Source organism: Astatotilapia calliptera, chromosome 16 (assembly GCF_900246225.1).
Source record: "Astatotilapia calliptera chromosome 16, fAstCal1.2, whole genome shotgun sequence".
NCBI classification, from domain to species: Eukaryota; Metazoa; Chordata; class Actinopteri; order Cichliformes; family Cichlidae; genus Astatotilapia; species Astatotilapia calliptera.
In genome coordinates this window covers 5,447,147-5,468,763 of record NC_039317.1, presented here as the reverse complement: position 1 = coordinate 5,468,763, position 21,617 = coordinate 5,447,147, and the positions used below count along the sequence as shown (strand labels likewise).

At 41.4% G+C, this 21,617-nt stretch overlaps 1 protein-coding gene across 2 annotated transcripts in view; it reads left to right on the top strand.

Annotated features, from left to right (window-relative positions):
* enox1 (ecto-NOX disulfide-thiol exchanger 1) overlaps positions 1–21,617 on the top strand; it is a 180,929-nt gene that overhangs the window by 151,718 nt on the left and 7,594 nt on the right. For both annotated transcript variants that reach the window (XM_026145384.1, XM_026145383.1), the window contains 6 exons: positions 4,060–4,166; positions 7,348–7,465; positions 8,213–8,418; positions 15,310–15,417; positions 18,393–18,449; positions 19,424–19,526. In XM_026145384.1, the coding sequence (XP_026001169.1) occupies positions 4,060–4,166; positions 7,348–7,465; positions 8,213–8,418; positions 15,310–15,417; positions 18,393–18,449; positions 19,424–19,526 (699 nt within the window). The remainder of the gene's footprint in view (positions 1–4,059; positions 4,167–7,347; positions 7,466–8,212; positions 8,419–15,309; positions 15,418–18,392; positions 18,450–19,423; positions 19,527–21,617) is intronic.

Here is a 21,617-nt window from a genome sequence, read left to right as displayed (position 1 = left end):
GAACCATGAACTAGAGACAATCATATGATTGGATAACAGCCATCAGTCAACTGCACCTTCAGTTTAATCAGTTAAGTCAATCGATTCATGTAGGATGTTTAAACACATAAGACTTTGGCTAAAGTGCTGTATATTAAGCACCTGAGACTGAACAGTACTACTTTTTTAGGTGAAAACCAGTTAATAGATATCCACTTTTGACCTCGTGCCACCACGTGTGCCGTCAGTGTGAGCTTACTCCTGATTGCAGTCTCTCACACTGCTGCAGGGTGTGGTGCAGTGGCAGATTACGGTGGTGCAGACCATGAAGCCATTTTCACCACATCCATTTCAAAGCCCGTCTTGATGCAAGTCATTTACTCTGTGAGCATCTCGGCCCAGTCTCCATGACAACACTCCCCGATCTCTCTCACCATCAGCTCCATTATCTTCGGCGCGCTGTGCAGTGGTGATTAGGTCAGTCGCACAGAGGTTTCAGAGTCAGTAGCATGAGTGCGCCCTGACCTTTTCACAGGCTGCCTTCAAAAAATGCCAACACACACACTGAGTGATAACCACAGCATGCTAATGCTACTCTGAAACAGCACTGGTTAAATAGCACCCATTCACTGACACTTAGCTAAGTCTGCAATTAAAGCTGCATTAGGTGAATTTTGACCACTAGAAGGCAGTGTATTTACAAAAACACGATAATCACTTGTTGTGTCCAGCAGCAACAGACACAACCACTGAAATGGAAAGGAATCCATGTCCACCTGATGTCGTACATTTGCTCTAGTTTTATCTCAGTTTTGGTCTTCACCACCTCCCAAGGAAAGTATGTGTATAACACAACCCTTAACTCCTCCACTGTTACCAGGTAACATACATAACAGTAACTTTACCTTCTAATTCCTAGAATCCTATCTCCTAGAAGGAGTTAACCTGAAACAGTTAACCAAGTGAACTTGTATGTTAATTGAAACCTATTTTAATAATAGCTAAGGCTGATCATCTGCTAATATGTAATGCTTTTAAGATTTCTGACACTCAGATACGATCTAAACATCGCCAATGAGAGAAGTATGTGAAATAAAGTGTGCAAAGGTAATATATTTCACATGAGCAGCAAGAAGTATGCACAGAACCAAAACTAGGAGCTGAAAGGGTCAAAAATATCACTTAATGCACATTTAATCCGATGTTACGTTCAGAAAAAGGCATATTTGGCGTCGTTTCACGGTTCGTGTTCATTTGTAAATAAGGTGAGTGAGAAAATGGACAGTTTTACTGTTTTTGTCTTTTTGTCAGTAGTTCTTCTGTGATATGTGAAAAGGCTAAATCTGACATTGGTATAGGTTCATTCAGGTTTGGCAAAGTAAAGTTATGTCGTTACTGGAAGTGTTTGGCCACAAATCAAATGTCAGAGCAACAGAAAAAATGCAAGGCAGCATATTCATGCAGAATGGAAGTGTGTCTCTTCTGATTGGATGTTACAAAGTTATAGACAATCCTCCCCAATCATCCAGTAATTTCTTGCACACAGATTGATCCCATTATAGCTTCTCCTTAACATTAAACATGTAATATCCCATGTGACATGTCTACATTTCTGATGGAGTCTAAAATTCACAGTCCATTCTGGATAAATGTTGCCTTTGTCAGTCCAGTGGGAAGTGAAGCTGCAGGTGATGAGATGTAAGTACAGAGCACTGGCCAGGAGAGAGACCTGCTCATCACATGACACACATTTTAGATGAATTCTTTTAAACTTTTAGAGGATGGTTCTGGTTTAGCTTTTCCTATTTGACATGCATTTGTCTGTAAAGGCTGTGCTAATACATATTTCCTCACCACCTCCGAGATTCAAGGAAACAAGGACTCATGCAAAACATTCTCCAGCTGCCAGTCTAAGAGTCTCCCGCAGCTTTACAGACAGCCCTGAAAATTGCATATTAGCTTGTGCACATGTGTGAAGATATGGATAGCTTCCCATGAATCAAATGGCACAGAGAAGATAAACACTGCTTGATGTTTATTGACCAGCACTACAGCTGGATGACAAAGACTCCAGTTGTGGCTAATTGCTCTGCAAGTTGACTGAAGCATGATCAACTGGGGTTAATTATCCAACACAATCGTAACTTGTTCTCTCAGCCATGACAGTAATTTCGGCCCATAGTGGCTCCAGGAATGTGGCCAGGAGCCGGTGTTTGTTGCCAGTGGGACACATGCATGGTAGCTTTTTTATATCATGTGGAAAGCATCCACATGTCAGACACTTTTCTTCAGCTGAAAGTGAAACAAAGTCTGCAGGACGCCAGTGTTGATAGGCGCTGCAAGGGATCACGCCTTTTAGCAGACACATGCATTTTCCATCTGGTCTTGTGTTTTGCATCCAGCCAGTTGCCTTGGATTTAGATCTCTATGTGGTCACCCTTAACAGCCATTCCAGGCTGTTCCGTCAGACTAAGACAAGCTTTTGAAATCACTCATGTAAAAACATGTTTGCAAACAATAGGTAAAAAAAAGCAAAGGCACTCTGAGACTTGAGGTATGATGATGAGAACCGTTTAACCCTCTCAGGCTCAAAGTCCTGCAGTGGTACTTCTGAGTAAAAAAAACTCATAAAATATGTATGTGGGTTAATCAGGTTTTAACTGTTGCAAATCTGCAACGCCTGCCTTGAGAGGGTTAATATTTAACCATTATATTGCAAGCCTCAGAGTGCCTTGGATTGTTCGTGTGGTTTGCAGTCTTTATACTGAGCGCTGTTGTTCACTGAGTAGAATCTTTAAAAAAAAAACACTTTTTCATAAAGCTCAACTGCACTCCAGATTTTTCCTTTTTTTTTCCTTTTTAAAAAAAAAGAGGTTTATTTGGAAAGCTGTACAAGACTCATGCTGCTTGGATAGAAGATTAAAGCCACCTGCCTAACACTACGTAGGTCCCCATCACATCACCAAAACAGCTCAGGCTCATCAGGGCTGTGATACAGAACCTCAGGGGGATCCCGCTGTGGCTCGCACAGGATTACAGCAGCTGAACCTTTGTGTTCTGCTTGTTTTAGAGAAGGACCTCCATGAAGCAGGCTAGCTCCAGTGAATCTGGAGCAATTTCTCTCAAGGTCCCAATCCAGGTTGTGAAAATCTCAAAGTATTCCTTCCTTGGCACATTGTCCTGCCGGGAAAGGCAGCTGACATTTGGGAGGGCAATTGCTGTGGTTGGACTGGTCGGTCCGCAACAATAGCAGACGTTATGTTTCAAGGTAACAGCAGAACACTGTACTGAAATAATCAGTGTTATTCACTTTAGTTTAATTAGCATGCCCGAGTTCTTGTTTCCAACAATCTCTTACATGAAGGTGGAGGATAAAAATTCAGTGCATTTAGAGCATTTTGTTTTTCATCTTTCTCATGGCAAAGAAGATTTTTATTCAGTCTTCATCTTTAAGCATAACTCCCTGTTAATTTACTCCAAAGTCATGTAATAATAAGACTTGAATGGTTTTTTTTATTTATTTTGAAATTTATTCCTATTTATTCTTCAGATAAAAGTCTTTCTTTAAAGGGGCACTTTACTCCAAGTACAGTCATCCTGTCATCATCTGCTCACTGAGTCAGGAGTTCAAAAGTATAAATTGGAATCCAGTAAAGTAATATTTGAGATTTTGCATGAAGGCAATTGTGGCTGATTTTGATTAGTTTTTCTTATTGCTTTCTGAAATATGGTAGCATTTCATCTGAGCCCTTTATAGCAGTGAGGAACATCTATGGAAGCTGTTTGGACTGATATGAAAGAACCAAGAGGAAAAAAAAAATCATTTGATAAAGACAAATAGAGCGTAAACCTTCCTGGAGGTTGACTTGAGCAAATGATGTCACAGACTTCAGTTTTGGAGTAAACTGTTCCTTTAACACGAAAGACCTTCGTGGCCTGCCGCTTGTGGTCGGTGCATGTCCACGGTCTCTCCTCTGTCTGCTGTACGAGCCTCAGTCAGTGCTACAACGCTACATAAACGGCTTGTTTTGTCTTGACCCTCCCTCCTCTTCCTCTTCCTCCTCCCCGTTCACCCCAAAGTCGAGCAGATCACCGCCGTTTTCACCGCTGCCACCCGGCAAAAGGCATGGGACCATTTCTCAAAAGCACAGCGCAAGAACATAGACATTTGGCGCAAGCAGTGTGAGGTTGGTATACCTTTGTTTGTTTTTTTCTGTTTTCTCCTCCCACCCTGGCTCACTGCTTTCTTCTCTGCTGTCATTTTTGAGTCCCCAGGAGAGAACTGGCTGATTGACACACAGTCCCGTAGGATTTGTTGTATTCAGTGTCTGGGTTGTTGTTTTGCTGGATGCTTCGCCCTCACAGACAGACAGACGGGCAGACAGCAGCCTCTGATCGCCCGGGCCTCCCTTTATCCCTGCAGCCCCAATGTAAAGCAAAGATCTGATGCCTCCTCGAAAGTGTGAGACGCTGCTATGGCAACACTGCTTTCCAGGGTTAAGTCTCAAATCAATTATTTATCCCAAGTCAAATCTAGAAAACAAGTACGAAGACGAGAATGCTGCACGCGAAAGAGGGAAGACCCGTTCACACGGCAGCACCACAGAGGATTCAGACGTGGAGCAGCCTGTTGGCGCACGTGGAGGTTGTGGGTTTGTTGTTCTGTGGGGGTGAGGGCGTTGAATACACAAACTTAGAATGCAGAAATGGAAAGTGATCGAAGGAAGGATAAAAGTGAAATGTACTTGAATTTGTGTATTTTATTTCAAATCACAAAGGGTCAAAGGGAGTACGTGTTTTTTGTTAGTTTTTGTGTTTTGGCTCCAGCACACAATTTCAAATGATGATTTCTAAGCATTTCCAAGCTTTGAGATTGCACATTCAGGTGTTAGAGTGGGTCGTCTACCTATCAGAAGGTTGGTGGGTGGATCCCTGGCTCCTCTTGTCCATCTGTCAAAGTATCCCTGTGCAAGATATTGAACCCTGAGTTTCCCCTGATGCATCCATCGGCAAGTGAGCACATGTGAATATTATGCACATGTGCTTAGATAGAGATAAAAGCACTGTATGAATGTGTGTGAGTGGGTGAATTGTAGTACTTAAATTGAATAGACAGGTGCCATGTAAGTGCCAGTGCCTTTGCCAATATTTTATTTTTGAGACCTAAAATAAAACCTAAGACTAACACCAAAAGGAGCTGAAAACAAAGCAAAGTCCAATAAATGACCTAAAGGATAAAAAGCACTTCACTGTCGGAAGCTTTCACTCCACTGGTTTGATGAACACTTCAGATCCTTGTGCAGTCATATGGAAACTTTGCTGGCATTGATACATAAAGCAGAAAAAAAAAAACTTCTATTATACTTTTTTGTTTGTTTGTTTTGTCTTTTCATTTGAGCGTGAACTAGAGATATTTTATTTACATCATCTTGTCTTTATTAACCAACACTAATTGAACCAGTCTCACCCTGTGAGAGCTAGGTTAGGCTCCAGTCCCCCGCTACCCTGAACTTGGTAAACGGAAGATGGATGGATGAATAGGCGGATGGATGGATGTACGGATGGATGCATGGATGGATGGATGAATAGGCGGATGGATGGCTGGATAGGCAGATGGATGCATGGATGGATGCTGTGATTTGGTCCAGGTTGAAAAGCGAATAATGAAAGGCATCCTCTTAGCATGTTTGTATTCTTTCATTTGTCTTTATTTTGGCATTTTATATTTTGGGTAGCCAAAGCGAAAACTGTATGACACACAAGGGTCTTGACTGAGGCATTGGTGTCACCACAGTTAATATTCTGGGTAAGAGGTATTGAATTCCACAGGCTCTCATTCATCTATAGTAAGATTCAGTCCCCTTGTGAGATCTTCCTTTAATGGCTACCGTTCATGGTAAGTCTATATGAATCCATATTTCTACAACAACAGGAGTGTCTCTGCTAACTGTTCGGAAACAGGCTGCACATTTTTCCTCAGTGAAGATGGATATTATTCTGTTAGGAAATGGTCTGTGAAATCACAGCCCACAAATGAAAAGCTAATGAATATGGGCGAAAATGGCAGAGATCTGATTCACAGGCAACTTCTGCAGAAGTGAAAGATAATACGACACGCAGGCAAAAGGCTCTCAGTCTATTACATCTCGTGCGTATGTGCTTCGCTTGATGAATGATTAGTTCATGAAAGCAATGGGAATGATGACAATGGAGCTGGGAGGTAGGCCGCAAAATGTTTTTATTGCAACAATGTGACGGCTGAGTTGCCACCATAAACTGGATGTAGCCACCACGGTGCCACGCATCAGTGCAGCCAAAATCCAATTTTAACCCTTTCCGATATCTGAATGGACGCTTTGTGGTAAAAAATTCAGTTCACTTCAATTCAAATCAATTCAAGGCACTTAATATAGTAAAGACCCTACAATAATACAGAGAAGGAAACCCCAACAACCATATGACCCCTTTTGAGCAAGCGTTTTGGCAACAGTGGGAAGGAGAAACTCCCTTTTAAGGAGGAAACAGGATAGATGGCCTCCCCTCCCCCTCCAGCAGACCCTGGATCTGCTAGAGGGGGAGGGGCAACCATCTGCCTGGTTGGGGGTGAGGGGAGGAGGACAGGACATGCTGGGGAAGAGAGCCACAGATTAAATTCACCCACAGTTGTTATTGAATGACATTCATTTGTATTATTGCCGGTTAACAACAACATACTGTTGTAATAATTAAAGTATAAAATAATATAAAACAAAGTGGTATAATTGACACTGGCTGTTCTGTGCTGTAAAAAGCATGTTAAACTCAGAGAACCAATAAAACAACAGGATACATGAGTGACTGAGTGAGCTACACATCGAGAATGCTAGACATAGCCTCACACTTAAAATAGGAAAAGCACACACACTCTTATTTATTAGAGTATGTCTTTATTGGGTGGTTTGTTTTTTTATCCTGGTTTTATTGTGAATTTAAAGCCCAAAGGAAGTGCATCAAACTACACCAGCTCAAAGTTTGGAAGTGTTTCAGTGCATAAAAGAAGCTTCTTATAACTTCAGAGGTGGCTGCGAGTTTGTTTTAAAGTTTTCTTTAGCATCAAAGCAATCTGTTTGTACATCTGTGGCTGAAAGGCAGATGCATAGAACTGTAACCATGGAACAGAGAAGAATGCATTGAGTTGACACAGATAACTTCTAAGAATGTTTGGAAACCTTTTAGACCGCAAACACAACCTTTCTGCCCCAACTTGTTACAAATACAACACTTGTAACGGCATGCGTGTGATGTAATTGCTAACAGGACATCCCATTTCTTCACGAGTGAGCTGAGGACCGCTGTTGCTCTGTGTCTCTGCTGGCTGTAATGTTTTAGGAGCTGAGGAACGCCCACAGCGAAGAGATCATGGGCATCAGACGGGAAGAGGAGATGGAGATGTCGGATGACGAGTCGGATGAAAGTCCTTGCAAGAAGATGCGCACTGAGGAAAATGGTAATAATATCACCTTTCAAATCACACATTAAATGACTAAAGGTGTGAATTTGAGGCCTCCGGCTAGAGATGATGATGGATGATGAAAACGTGCCAATTTTTTCCCCTGATTCTCTGTCACTCCTGTTTGTGCTTTGCTTTGTCTCAGCCACACGCAAAAGTGTGAACACTGAAAGTAAAATTGTTTTTTTCTGAGATTGATTCTGTCTTTGAGACGTCCAGATTCTAGAAACACCTTTTTTTTCACTGGTCCCCCGATTTGGTGCTCTGCTCGCAAGAGCTCCTCAGGATCTTTGAGTTTATGTGATTTAGACAAGCTGGTTTATTTGTGTGGCACTTTAACCAATAAAAAGTCACAAACTCTTGTGCAGCAAACAGAATAGCTCAAGCTGGGTTTACTCGAACACGTGTAAAGGCAGTTTTTATTTAAACCAGCCTTTAAAAAGAAATTTCTGACAAGAGACTTTGCAGCCTGTGCAGCATTAAATCTGCTGTTCATATAACCCTTCAATTATAAAAACAAACCAAAGCAGGATAAAGTTGTGGGGACATCACTGATGTGGACCCTGAATGAGATGCTCATGTTCATTTCTTCTTTTTTTTAACAACACAAGGCCTTTCCATTGTTTCTTTCTCTCTCCTTTTTGTCTTTCTCATCCACTTGTTTCTTATTTTCCTACTCTCATCTCCTCCCTTTCCTCCCTCACCTTTCCGGATCCCGCCTTTCTTCCCTCTCTCCTCCCGCAGGAGTGTGTGATCAGACTCAGGCCTCTCTGAAGGAGGAGAACGACTCCCTGCGCTGGCAGCTGGACGCCTACAGGAACGAGGTGGAGCTCCTGAGGAAGGAGCAGAGCAGAGCCAGCCGCCCAGAAGACGATCACTCGCACACACACCCTCACAGCCCAGAGGCTCAGATCCAGCTGCTGCAGCAGAGCATGCACAGCATGCAGCAGGTTTGTTTGTCTGCCTGCACATCACATTTTCATGGTTCTCAGAAGTGACTATAATCCTTTTAATCGTACTTTTAGCTTAGGAAATCCCTCTGATCTCTGCTGATAGTCAAACTTTACATAACTTTGAGTCACACCTTTCATGAAAATTATTGCAATAATATGTAATCTGCCATTTATGGCTGTTCAGCTTTGCTTTTAAATATCTTTTTTATGCCTTCTATTGGAAGACGTTTGCTCTAAATTGAAAACATTAAAATGTATTTGCTGCTTAAACCCTAGGCTGTTTATAAAAACAAACAGAGGAGCATCCCCGTGTTCAATCATTAAGACCTCCACAACCACGAGGACAAAGTAAACAGTGTTGGCCATAATGGTTCAATAACAGTCGGAAGAATATATTACAGTAAGATTTCTTGTTACCGTCACCAGGTCAGCGTGATTCCCAATTTCACTTCTGCTTAATCAATACTGTAAATTAGTGAATGAATAATGGCCTATAATAATGAAGAAATGAACACTGGTGCTGCTGAACGTGTTCTAAACATTTCTCTACAATGAATTTTGATGCAGCAGAACTGAAGACAACAGTTTGTGTTACTCTCGCTGCTGCTTCTGCAGATTCTTCATTAAATGTTCCACGGCAACCATCTAAGTCAGGCCTCCGGGGCAGATGCTCTCTATTTGTATTTTTTAAGAAAAAAGAAGGAAACTATTCGTTAGGCAGGTAAACAATTTATTTTCTTACTAACAAAAACTGCTTTTCTTAATTTGAGCAGTTACAGGTTACAGATCCTCTTGATAATCGGCAAATACAGATTTTAGATGATATTTTACTTGAATTCTGCTTTTGGGAGAAACCACAGTAGTGCGGCGGTCCCGGGTTTGAGTCTGCTCTTCCCGTGCCTGTCTGGGTTTTGTCCAGGTACTCTGGCTTTCTCCCAGAGTCCAAAGACAGCGTATGACAGCTGGGATAGCCCCTAAAATCTTTCCTTTAAGATAAAGTGAATGATTGCGGCTAACTTTCTATCTAATTTTTTAGCGTCTTATTAAGCTATTTAGGATATTTAATAGTCTCTCTAGGGCAGGGGTGGGCAAACTTTTTGATTCGTGGGCCACATTGAGTTCTAACATTTGACAAAGGGGCCGGAACAGGAGTAGATAGATGGCATGCTTTGAAAACATCACCTCATTGGGGGAAAAATACACATCTTGGGATATGGAGAAAACATGTGCTTTAATTTCCAATGAAAATGAAGAAAAGCATTACAATAAAATCTCTGACTTCGAAATGAGCCTTTAAACACTGAAAATCAAATAAATGAATATTTTATTTTAAAGCACTGAAAGTTCTGTTATCCTTCAGGATATCACATCACTCTCCTCCTAACTCTTTTTTTTTTTCCAAAAATGGTAGGAGATGCAGATGTACTTGTCCTGTTCCTTTTATTCAATTTGTTTCCCCGGTGCCAAAAGTCAACAACGACCAGTGCAAGGACGAAACAGTTGCAGCAAGTCAGTCTGTGAAGCGTTATAGTTGATCTGCGCGCACTGTTCATTTTAACAACGTGCGTATCACGGAGAGACACACATTTTAATGGGAGCAGTGTTGTTGGTCTCCTTTTTTAGCCAGCGCATCAAAGTCTGGAGTTAGTTTTGTTGTGGCGATTCTCAGGATTGATCTGAGGTGTAGGTCTGTTAACTTGGATCTGTGGCTGGCTTTGTTGATGTTCATGACGCTGAATGTCTGTTCACACACGAAGGTAGAGCCGAACAAAGCCAACATCATCTGCGCTCTTCGCCTTAGATTTGGAAACGCGGCATCATTGAGTGAAGCATAGAAGTCATTTAGTTTCAGAGAGCTGAACTTCTCTTTTAAGGCAGGGTCAGACTGAAGGTCGATGAGTTCGAGCTGAAGCTCCTCTGGAGCTGTTTCGGGGTCTTGTGACAGAGGAAAGGCCACCAATTGAAGTGACTTGTCAATTTTATCGAAATCCAAAAACCGACGGCAGAATTCTCCGTGCAGTGCATCCAGTGACTCACTGTATTTCTTTACTTTTGCTCCGGCCTCTTTCAGCGTGGCTAGTGTAGGAAAATGAGTGAATGACTTGTTCAAAATCTGCCTGGAGAATAAAGCCAGCTTGGATTTGAAGGCTTTCACGTTTGTGTGCATGTCATGCACAAACTGCTCCTTCCCCTGCAGTTTCACATTGAGCTCATTCAAGTGTGAAAATACGTCTGTAGCAAACGCGAAGTCACACATCCAGCTCTTGTTGCTCAGCTCAGGAAATTCATCAGTCTTCCCCTGCCGCTCCAAAAACACGCCAATCTCCTCTTTGAGCTCCCACACTCGTTGAAACACTTTGCCCAAACTCAACCAGCGGACACGGGGAGTGATAAAGCAGGTTCTGGTGATCCGCATCAGTTTCCTCCAGGAACGCAATGAACTGACGGTGCTGAAGTCCCCGTGCGCGTATGAAGTTGACAAGTTTCACCACAGGATTCACAACATGATTCAGCTGTAACACCGATTTACATAGAGATTCCTGGTGGATGATGCAGTGGAGGAAAATCACATCCTGGTCAGAGTTTTCATCTTTCACTTTATTCTGGATTCTCCTCAGCAGGCCAACGTTTTTTCCCGTTAAATTTGGAGATCCATCTGTGGTGACATTAACAAGCTTACTCCAGGGAAGCTTCATGTTTTCGATGGCAGCAGACACTCGTTCAAACAAGTACTCTCCCCGTGTTTGTCCTTTCAGAGACTCCATTGTCAAAAACTCCTCCGTTATTTCAAAGGTTTCGTTGATTCCTCGGATAAAAATGAGGAGCTGAGCAGTGTCTTTGACATCGTTGCTTTCATCCAGTGCTAAAGAATAAAAAGTGAATGACTTCGCCTTTTTGTTTAATATGCTGGTGATATCTTCATCTATTAGTTCTACACGGCGAGTCACTGTCCGCCGTGATAAACTGATTTTCTCAAATTTGTCTTTGGTCTCCGGGCACAAAATACCTGCTGTCTCTACCATACATTCTTTTAAAAACTCGCCCTCTGACAGTGGTTTGCTGGCCTTTGCTATTTTGAATGAAAGCATAAAACTGGCCTTGGTACTTGACTCTTGAATGGCAGTTTGACGGTGAAAAAAACTTTGCTGAGCCTTCAAATTAGCTGCCAACTTCTCAGCAGCAGATTCCCGTTCTTTTGTTGAGAGCTTGCTAGCATAATTTGCGTGCTTTGTGGCAAAGTGACGGCTAATATTATGCTCTTTAAAAACCGCCACAGTTTCTTGGCATATCAGGCAAACAGCAGATGATCGGTGTTCAGTGAAAAAATATTTAGTTGTCCACTCCTTTTTGAACACTCGACATTCTCTGTCCACTTTCCTTTTCTTGGGACCGCTCATCTTCATAGAGGGGCGGTAGGTCACAGGGTAAAGTGCAAACGTGGAGTAATAGGCCTACGCCGCTTCACCTCAACAAAGCCAATATATCTAGAGTGCGCCATCTAGTGAGGAAACATCAGAATTGCAGGGGAAATAAAACATTAACAAGGTTAATTTATTAAATTTTTTTCAAGTTTGGCGGGCCGGATCAAAACGTTTAACGGGCCGCACGTGGCCCCCGGGCCGTAGTTCGCCCATGCCTGCTCTAGGGCTCTCTCACAGTTTTTCATCATTGCTACGACACATTTGCTGAAAACTTTCCACATGTTTCTCGAAGCCCAGTTTTCAAGCTATAATCCCAAAATGCTGCAAATATGCACATCAAAGCTTTTTCTGTGTTCGCAACCAAACTGTGTTCAGATTGCACGAGCAGCCTTTACAGCTCATAAAACTGCTTAACATTTGTTAACTTCTCCATCAAAATAGTTTAAAAACAGTGTTGAAATTTAACTCACTAACCTCCCTCGTGTGATTGCTTTCAAATTCCAAAGAAATTGCAAGTAGTTAAAAAAAAAATCCTTGATTCAGTTCCTCAAATTTCATCTGAAATGTTTGCTCCTGCTCGTCCCCTTCCACCTCCTCCTTTGCCTTCTCTTCCAACACCTTTTATGTGCAGTCGTCCTCCTCTGCCTCTCACATTGTTTCCATCCACATCAGCCCTTCCTGGCTGTACACTCTGAACCAGCATACAATCACATCATTATCCAACAAGTGCAAACAATTATGAGTTACATCTGCTCTCTAACCATGTTTAACTTCTGCCAACTGTGATTACTGTTAAGCATCAACATTGAAAACATGTTTAGTGTTTTATAAAAACAGTAAATAAATCATGAAAGGTTTTGCTAAAAGAATGATTGATTCAATAAACGGGTATAGGAATTTGTTTTGTTTTGGGTTTTTTTGGGGGGGGGGGGGTGGTTAAGATTTCAGAGGAATCTTAACACAGATAGGTATAACAGTGCAAGGACTAGATGGTAGTGAAGCTTGACCAACCATCCAAAGCATCGGACAACAGGAGAGAACAAGAGAGGCTGGACGAAGGTGTCGAACTCCAAGCTGTGATCCATCACAGCTGATTTAAATGTCAGATTACCTTCTCAACATGTCTTGAAGTTCTCCAGAGGCCTGGTAATGAGCTAATCATGTGATTCAGGTGTGTTGACCCCGGGTGATATCTAAAACCTGCAGGATACCGGCTTTTGAGGCCTGGAGTTCAACACCCCTGGTTTAGCAGATGGTAGTTAGATCTGTTATGATGTATGGCATACACTGTATGCTCTGGAGATGATGGCACTGACTAAAAAATGTAGGTCGCAGAACTAAAAATGTTAAGATTTTCATTGTGGGACAGGATTAGAAGTGAGTACATCAGAAGGACAGCTTAAGTATGGAAACAAAGTCAGGGACTCAAGGCTGAGATGGTTTGGATATGTGCAGAGGAGGGGTGCTAGATATTCTGGCCAAAGGATGCTGAAGATGGAGCTGGTGGAGGGTGACAAAGGAGGATGCTCAGGATAGGGTGAGATGGATGCAGATCAACCACTGTTGTGACCTTTAAAGGAGCAGCTACAGAAGAGGATTAGGGCCACTGGGAGAAAAAAGTGGGCATGTCTTTTTTTTTTCTTCTTCTCCAGAATTCTGAGGGGAAAAAGTCAGAATTCTGACCCTTTTTTTTTCTCAGAATTCTGCTGATACAGACCAGCTACTTTTGTAAAATCTGAGGAATGTGTCTTTAAAAATGACTTGAATAATGAAACCCATGAGCTCAAGTCTTTTTAGTGTTTGCAAGAAAGCATTTTTTTTTTTTGATCAGAAAAGAGCAGGAAGCGTAGCATACACAAGCAAACACAGAAAAACCAACAACCAAACAGTGTTTTCCTTTGCTGAGTTCTCCCACTATTCCTCACTTTACTTTTTTCATGGAGCACAGTAAGCTGTGTCGGAGCACGCAGCTCGTTTGCCACGAGTTAGCCTGATTAAACTTGACTTCCTGTCTTTCTCAATCTAAACTGACAGCACTGATAAAATGAGGCACATTGGAGACAACCACCATCATATAGACACACACGCACACACTGCCCTGCTGGCTCATTGTAAATGTGCTGCTTACTTGACTTCTTAGCAGTGTGAGGGGAAACTCACACTGCTATCGCTTCTCATTTGTCATGCAGCGTTGTTTTTTTTATTCCCCCTCAGTGCAGATGATCAGCTGTGACAAACAAAATAAGTGCTTTGCTTCATATACTTCATCACAGCGTTAAGATGACATCGCATCATGCAAAAAATATGAACGCGTACACGATGAATGAAACAGTCAGTTCATTTAAATAATAAACATCTTATTGTGATAAAAAGACTAAAATCAGAATAAAAGTGGCTTCAGCACTAGGAGAATAATAAGATGACAAAGTGTTGAGTGTAGGTAAAGGGAGCAGGCAGATAAAAACCTCTCACAACACTCACTGACAGCTGCAGCCTCAAGTCAAAGTTCTGTTTTCTCATCTTCTAAGACATGAAGCAAGACGTCCTACAGCTTCTTGGCATCTTGGCTTTCTTTTATTTAGTAGAAGTAAACATCATTTCCTTTTTCCTCCATGTTCAAATTAATGACTTTAACCAGCAAACCTTCAGCAACTGAAAAACAAGCTAATGTTAACCTGAAACTCTCTGAAGTCATTCTGGAAATGCAGAGCTGTGAACAGTAAAGTCACAAAACAGTTTCTCCTGCAGTAAGACTGCACATCTAAATATGTCCTGATGCCAGTTTTAGTTTTCAGATTTATTTACATGGCGCCAAATAACAACAGCAGTCGTCTCACAGAAGCCAGAAATTTACTCTATAGCAGGGATGTCAATTCATTTTTCACTGGGGGCCACATAAAGCGAACTTTGACCAGTAAAACTCCCTCCTCTGTAAGACATAAATGTAAAAAACTACAGAAAGCACTCTGGTACCTCATTGGCCAGACTGCACTGTAATTATGCAACAGAAAATTCAATAATCACTTTTTTTTTTTTTTTACTGTGGACACAGCCTCTACAGTAGACAGTAGAAAAATGTGAAATATATTTAAAAGTCCAAAATTGATGGTTTCCATTACATTTTCCAGCAGCGTCTATTCTTTAACAGGGTGATTCTGGCCCCTGGGCCTTATGTTTGACCACTGCATTTTGAGCTGCACAGCTGCAACTCAGTTGGAAATGTGAGAGCCAGGTGCTTGGTAGGCACTCAGACCCCTTGAACTTAAAGTTTTCCATTAACTTTTTCTCCCATAAAGATGACATTTGATGACCTCCCCGGTACCTCTAAATAACAAGATTTGACATATATATCAGCCCCAATATATATTGCGGTGTCAAATCTTGTTATTTAGAGGTACCTGGGAGGTACCTGTGATTATTAAATTGATATTGTTAAGTTAAATGTGTATCTGCGATTGTCTTCCAGCAACTTCTGAACCTACAAGAGAAGCTATCGAGCAAGGAAACTGAGCTGGAGCAGGCAAGAGAAGAGCACCGCTACCTGGAGGGGGAGGTACTCAGCCTCAGAGACAAGGTGTGCGCCAATTAGTATTCACCCTCCATTACTGGCAACCAAATTTAAAGTAGTCATCCATCCATCCATCCATGCATCCATCCTCCCTCTTCTCCTTATCTTAATCAGGGCTGCAGTTAAAGTAATTTTTAGAAAATAAAGTAGTAAGACGTTCCAGGGACATGATGATGTACAACTCTGTTACGCTTGACTGGATTCCTTTTGTTTGGACTCCTTATAGTCAGCCCTGTGTCTACATAGCAATGACCAGACATGTTTGTCTTTTTCAGGCTTAATGCCATTAAGTCCTTTGACTGCTTCACACTTTTTTTAATCAGGTATTTCACACAGAACACAGCAGTAATCCAGCAAGAACACCGCTGTAGCGTTCAGTCTTCATGTTCTCATGAAGTGCATTTTCCGGTCTCTCTGTTGTGGCTCTTTCATGTGCGGTATACTGAAAAAGCACACTGCAACACACACAGAAGCTTAAATTCATGGAGGGGATGAAGGGGGTTGGAAGGACATGAGTGCTGCTATGGCAACAGCCCCGCCAGGATGTTATTCTGCGGTCTCAAGCTGAGAGGTGACTGGCCAAGATGGCATGTGTGTGGTTTATAAATACCTGCGGACCAAGTGTTAGAAACTGCAAAATACTCTCTGCGTATTACCCATTAGAAATTATAAATATCGATTTATTTATTTATTTACAGCGAAAGTAACGTTACAGTATTTATTCCTCTGCTAAAGGCCTTTCACTGACAGTAAATCATCCACACACTGCATCTTGTGTGATTATTATTATTATGTGTCAGACAAGTAAGCAAAACCTGGTTTAGTGTACTTACTAACCGCTATCTGCTAGCTAAGCATTGACAGCTCACAACAAACACCGAAGAACTGAACCGTGGGACTCCTGAATGTAACACAGAGCACACAACGCTGGAGTTAATGATGCTTCACCTTTAGTGGGGCAGGTGCACCTTCACACCACTGCCTCGCTCACCCCTTCACAATAATTCCCTCTCACAGCAGTTCTGTTTGGACATATATGTGAAACCACAGCATTCCAAGTGTAACGTCTAGAGGTTTTGAGAACTGGACTTCAGTCAGTTTCACTTTCACTCTCATCTCATAGCAACAGTATATGTCAAGGTCAACAGTCTGAGATATGGGGAGGTGTAAGGCTGAGCCATTAATACCAGATTTTTGTGGCTGCTTCAACTTATTTGAAACATCTCCAGAAACACAGAAATGTTTATTTGGTACTCACAAGAAGGATGAACTATGAACGACCAAAGAAACTCAGTCGGATCTGTGGTGGCATCGAATCAGCTGCTTTGATGTTCTCGCCTCATCTTTTCTGACTGTTGGCTTGACTGACCCCCACACTCACCTGACCTAAATCCAATGGAACACCTATTATTTTTGTGGTATTGAGATCTGAGATTTCAAAGTGTTCCTTTAAATTTTTTGAGCAGTGTATGTATAGACAAACGAATTTATTTTGGCTATCCGTTGGTTCTTTGCCACATCCCACAGCAACATTACTGCAGGCTGACCTAAGACTTCATAGATGCATACATTCTGCAGGAATAAAAGGGCTGTCAGGGGGAACAGAGGAGGTCTGGGGGAGGAGGAGACACACTTTTTATGTAGTGATTTCACTGCCAAGTTTTACAGACGCTTCACATAGATGAATCCAGTCCGTAGGCAGAGGTGAACAAGCCCGGTCGGAGGTAACAGCACGTAAATCAGCTGCTCATCTGTACTTCAGCTCGCACCTGTATACCACAGGAGCTTTTGTGGGGGAAGTTTTTGAGACAATCCAAATGAAGTAGGTGCTTCAGGTGCTTCATACCTGAGGAACAGTGACAGCCTGGATTGCCCAAACCTCTTTAGAGTTCACACGAGGAGCAGGAAGAGTCTGAAACAGTGGCAGCTGCATGGCTAATGCAGTTTTTGGGAGATACTTTGTTTACACTGCATATCTCTTGCACAGACATTATGCTGGACTCACACAAACCGCAAATTAATCACCTAGCCCACATTATCCTCACATACTTTTCCCATGCACATGAGTTGTGTCCCTTTTAGAGCATCAAATCTCCAAAACATGACTGACTTTTGCCCAGAAACTGTTGAGTAAAAGCAGCTGGCTGAAGGTAAGAGAGCTCACGCGGTCATTGTGCGGTTTTGGCTGCAGTAATGAGAAGAAGGTTGCCGGGCTCTGCTGATGAGTGCTCTGTGATGGATAACTGGCAGCGCAGAGTCGAAGCAGCTGTAGGTTATGTTGCGTGTTTGAAGGAGGCAGATACGATGGCGTTGTGCCGGGGATGTAGAAGTGTCTTTAGTCATATTTTATACTTAGAAAACAGAAGGTTTCAAATCAAGGACTGTATTATTAACAGATGATTGTGGGTGTAAATCGCTACCTTTAACTTCTTTTACTGGTCTTTGCTGGAAACTGGGGACCACAGTCTGCTCCATATCGCTGTTTTTCATCTGTCACTACTTATTACGGTCAATTTAAATGCCCCCTTTTAAAATTTTTACTTATTTTCTCTGAGGTTTTTTTTAGCTTTTGTACTTATCTAGCCCATTTAACAGTCCACTGCTGAGTGGGTTACTTTCTGGATGATAAAGTTAGAAGAACGTGGGAAGAGGAGGGAGTTAGATGAGAGGAAACATCGGCCAAGTCTCTGTGGCAGCTCTCTGTAAAGCCTTCCATAACGCCTAATGACCAGTTTGCCATGTCTCTGTTTGTGCACGATAAATACATTTATAATTCTCAAACAGCTATCAGCACAGTGTTTCTTCAGAGTATCCATATAATGGTCTCACAGTCTGCACATTTCCAGCCTGTCCTTCTAACAGACCCATCTATAAAAGAGCAGAAAAAACAGACTCTTTGTTACAAATGTTTTTTCTTCAAACTCTGAGTTTCACTGCGACTCATCAAACACTTTCTGTTTTCTCTCTGTGTGTCTCTGCAGCTGCTGAGCAGTAATGGGGAGACTGTGGAAGGGACCAACGGCGAGCTCCATGAAAAGGTAAAAATTGAAGCCTGAGCTGAAGTCGACTGGCAGAAAAATAACTGACAGTTTTTGTTTTTTTGTTTTTTAAAAACAACATTTTTGTCAGGTTGTCAAGCCAAACATGGCCCCGTTCAACAGTTTGAAAAGTAGAGATTTGATGCTTGTGTTTGTGATTCACACAATATCAGCACACTTTTTTTTTTTAAAAAATGTAAAGACCCAAACAAAGGAAACAGTTGATGAGAGTGAAACATGAGTGAAATCAGGAGAGGTTACAGTCTGTTATTTTGGTCCTCAGCTGTCTCTCACAGCACTTTGTTGCTTCTCAGTGACCCAGTATGTACACATTTACACACAGTGTCTGTATACTGCACATGTCATGGGAGATGGACTATTAGCCTCAAAGCTGCTGAAGTGCACACTGATTGAAGTCAGGAGGACACGGACATTTGTATCATGCTACTCTGAGTCGATCTGCATTCACTGTACTATTATCTGAAAATCTGGACCTCCTGAGTGCAACACTGTGATGCCTTTTATTAAATGATGAGGTTTTGCTTGGGTTTTGTGTGCTCTTTGTGTGTTGCAAATATATAGTGCTGATGTCAATGAGATCCAACAAATGTTTCAACAGAAAGCCAGTGGCATTGTTCCTCGTGCTTTTTGGATTAATGTAGAATATATGAACTGATTTAGGATAAATGATTTAGATATTTTCTGAAAGCATAAAGGCAGATGGGAAAACGTTGGGCCACCCAGCAGCTTCTGTTCTCTCAGTTTGCCCCTTGCAAATGCGTAATTGTTAATACCGCGCCAAAAACTATTCAACAAAACACATTCAGTTCTGGACACAACACAAATGCAAAATGCTAACTCATTTCCGGGTGTTTCCCAGCCCTCTGTTATCAGCTTCATGTAGTAATTGGTAGTTAAAGTGTATTTGTACCCTTATGTTTTGGCTCTTTTGTCATACACATGTGTTTTCACAGGGGATCAACGGGTGTGTTCCTTCTCTGTACCACAGCAGAGACCGGAGGACCGAGCTTATCACAAGAGGAGTCATCACTTCAGAAAAAGAGGCTCTGCTTCTTGGTAAATGCTTCTTACTATTACTGGCTGTCAGTTTAGCTATATAACACATGGCTGAAACCAGAGGCGGAGCCAGACATTTGAAACACCCGGGGCTTAGCCCTAAAGGGTAGTATGCATGTGGGATGGGGGTAGAAATGACTGAAAGATTAATAGGCTCTGTTTTGAGTTTTGTTCAAAAAAGAATGACTTCATATAGGAAAAAAATATATCACATATGCAGGACACCTTAAACTAGTTTTTTTTAATTAAGCAGCAAGGCAGAACAAAGTCGGGGCTGTATCAAGACACGAGGACTAAACCCCAATTCAACCAGACCCAGAACTGATCCAGAATTAAAACAGGACTACAACAGTTCAAAATCAGGACTACTGAGGACTTAACCAAGACAGAACCAGAATCAAATCTAGATGATAGTAGCACTAAAAATCATCATAGACCTGCACTACACTTATTTTTTAATTCTACCAAAGTCCACCATTTAGATTGAGAAAAGTTTATATAATTATTTAGCCTTGTTGTGCAAACAAGCCTGCATAACTTAACAAATGTAGAATTTGAAAAATAACAAACCTAAAAAGAAACACTAGGTACGAGATACATGAGGACCTATGATACGGTGATACTTTTGGTAAACAACCATTTGACTAACATGTGTGTCTCACCTGCTCTTGTTCATCTCTGTTCCTCTCTCTCCCTCTTTGTGCTGACAATCATCAAATATACAGTTGAAACCAGATATTTATGTACTCTTCAGATAAAAACACTTTTTTAAATTGTAACATCAAATCAGACTAAATGTTTATTTTTTTAGATTGATAAATATAAAAACATATTTGTTAACTTTAAGAGTAAAGAGAGAAACTATCTGTATTTCTTAATTGGAAATGGCACCAAATTGTATTCAGAATTGAGCCACACTTATGGAGCTCCACAGTTCTTTTCCTGGTGTTTTAGTTGATGTCTCTTGATTTTCCCATGTCACAGAAACAGACTCTGTGTTTTGCCTTATATGCATCCACAGCTGTGCCACCAGTTTACTCACATGGACTCTACTAACCTATCAGAAGCTTCTTCAACTCAGAATGGAATCGTCTGGAGTTTTCTTATTAATTAACAATAAACTTAGTGTATATGTGCTCCTAAATTTGATCAAAGTGATAAAAATAGACAGATCTCTCTCTCTTTATTCTGACATTTAACTAATTCAAAAGATGTTTCAATATTTATCCAAAACAAAACAAGTTTACTCTAAATTGATGTTCAACAGTAAAAAAATGTTCTTGTGTTTTCCATAAAGTGTATGCAAATATCTGGTTTAAACTGTGGATATACTGCTGTGTATTGAAATCCCTCTTGTTTTGCATAGAAATATACTGAACAACATACAAAGCATAATATATAAAATAACATTTACCTGAGTTTTTTCTTTGAAAGAAGCCTCTAATGTCCATTCTTATATTTCAGTACATAACTGAAACCGATTTAGTCGGGGAGGGTAAGAACTGAAAATATGAAATAAACACACGTAAGCTAAGACTCTAAAAAAAATAGCATTTGTTCGGCTTGTCATTTCGCCATTTGTTGATTCACTTGAAGAGCAAGTAACGTAATATTGGTCAAGTGATCAGTTTGATATCAATCTTTCGTGATGCACCGTCAGAATTTACATTATTTGTATGGTACGAATGATTTGCTTTGGTACCTGGTCAAACTTAGACTCTCCTTAGTATGGCTGGCTCCGTTTCTCCAACAGCGCACACAGGCAGCAGCTGCCCTGCCCCCTCGCTCAGTCGTTTAGTGCCTGAGCTCGGATCATACCAATATCAGGGGGGATTCACGCACAGTCGTAAATTCCCACAGTGTGCACTATGTGCTTCGAATATTGTGTGTACTTTTTGTTTTATACAGTTGTCAGCCAGGCATCTAACTATGAAAAAAATTACACTCCAGAAGACCCCGGGCTTCTGAAAAAACAACCCGGGCTTAAGCCCAGTAAGCCACCCCCACGCTCCGCCCCTGGCTGAAACGCACTGGTCTGAGTTTGAAAAAATCTCTCAAGTATAGTTATACCACCAAACAAAAATGGCACAA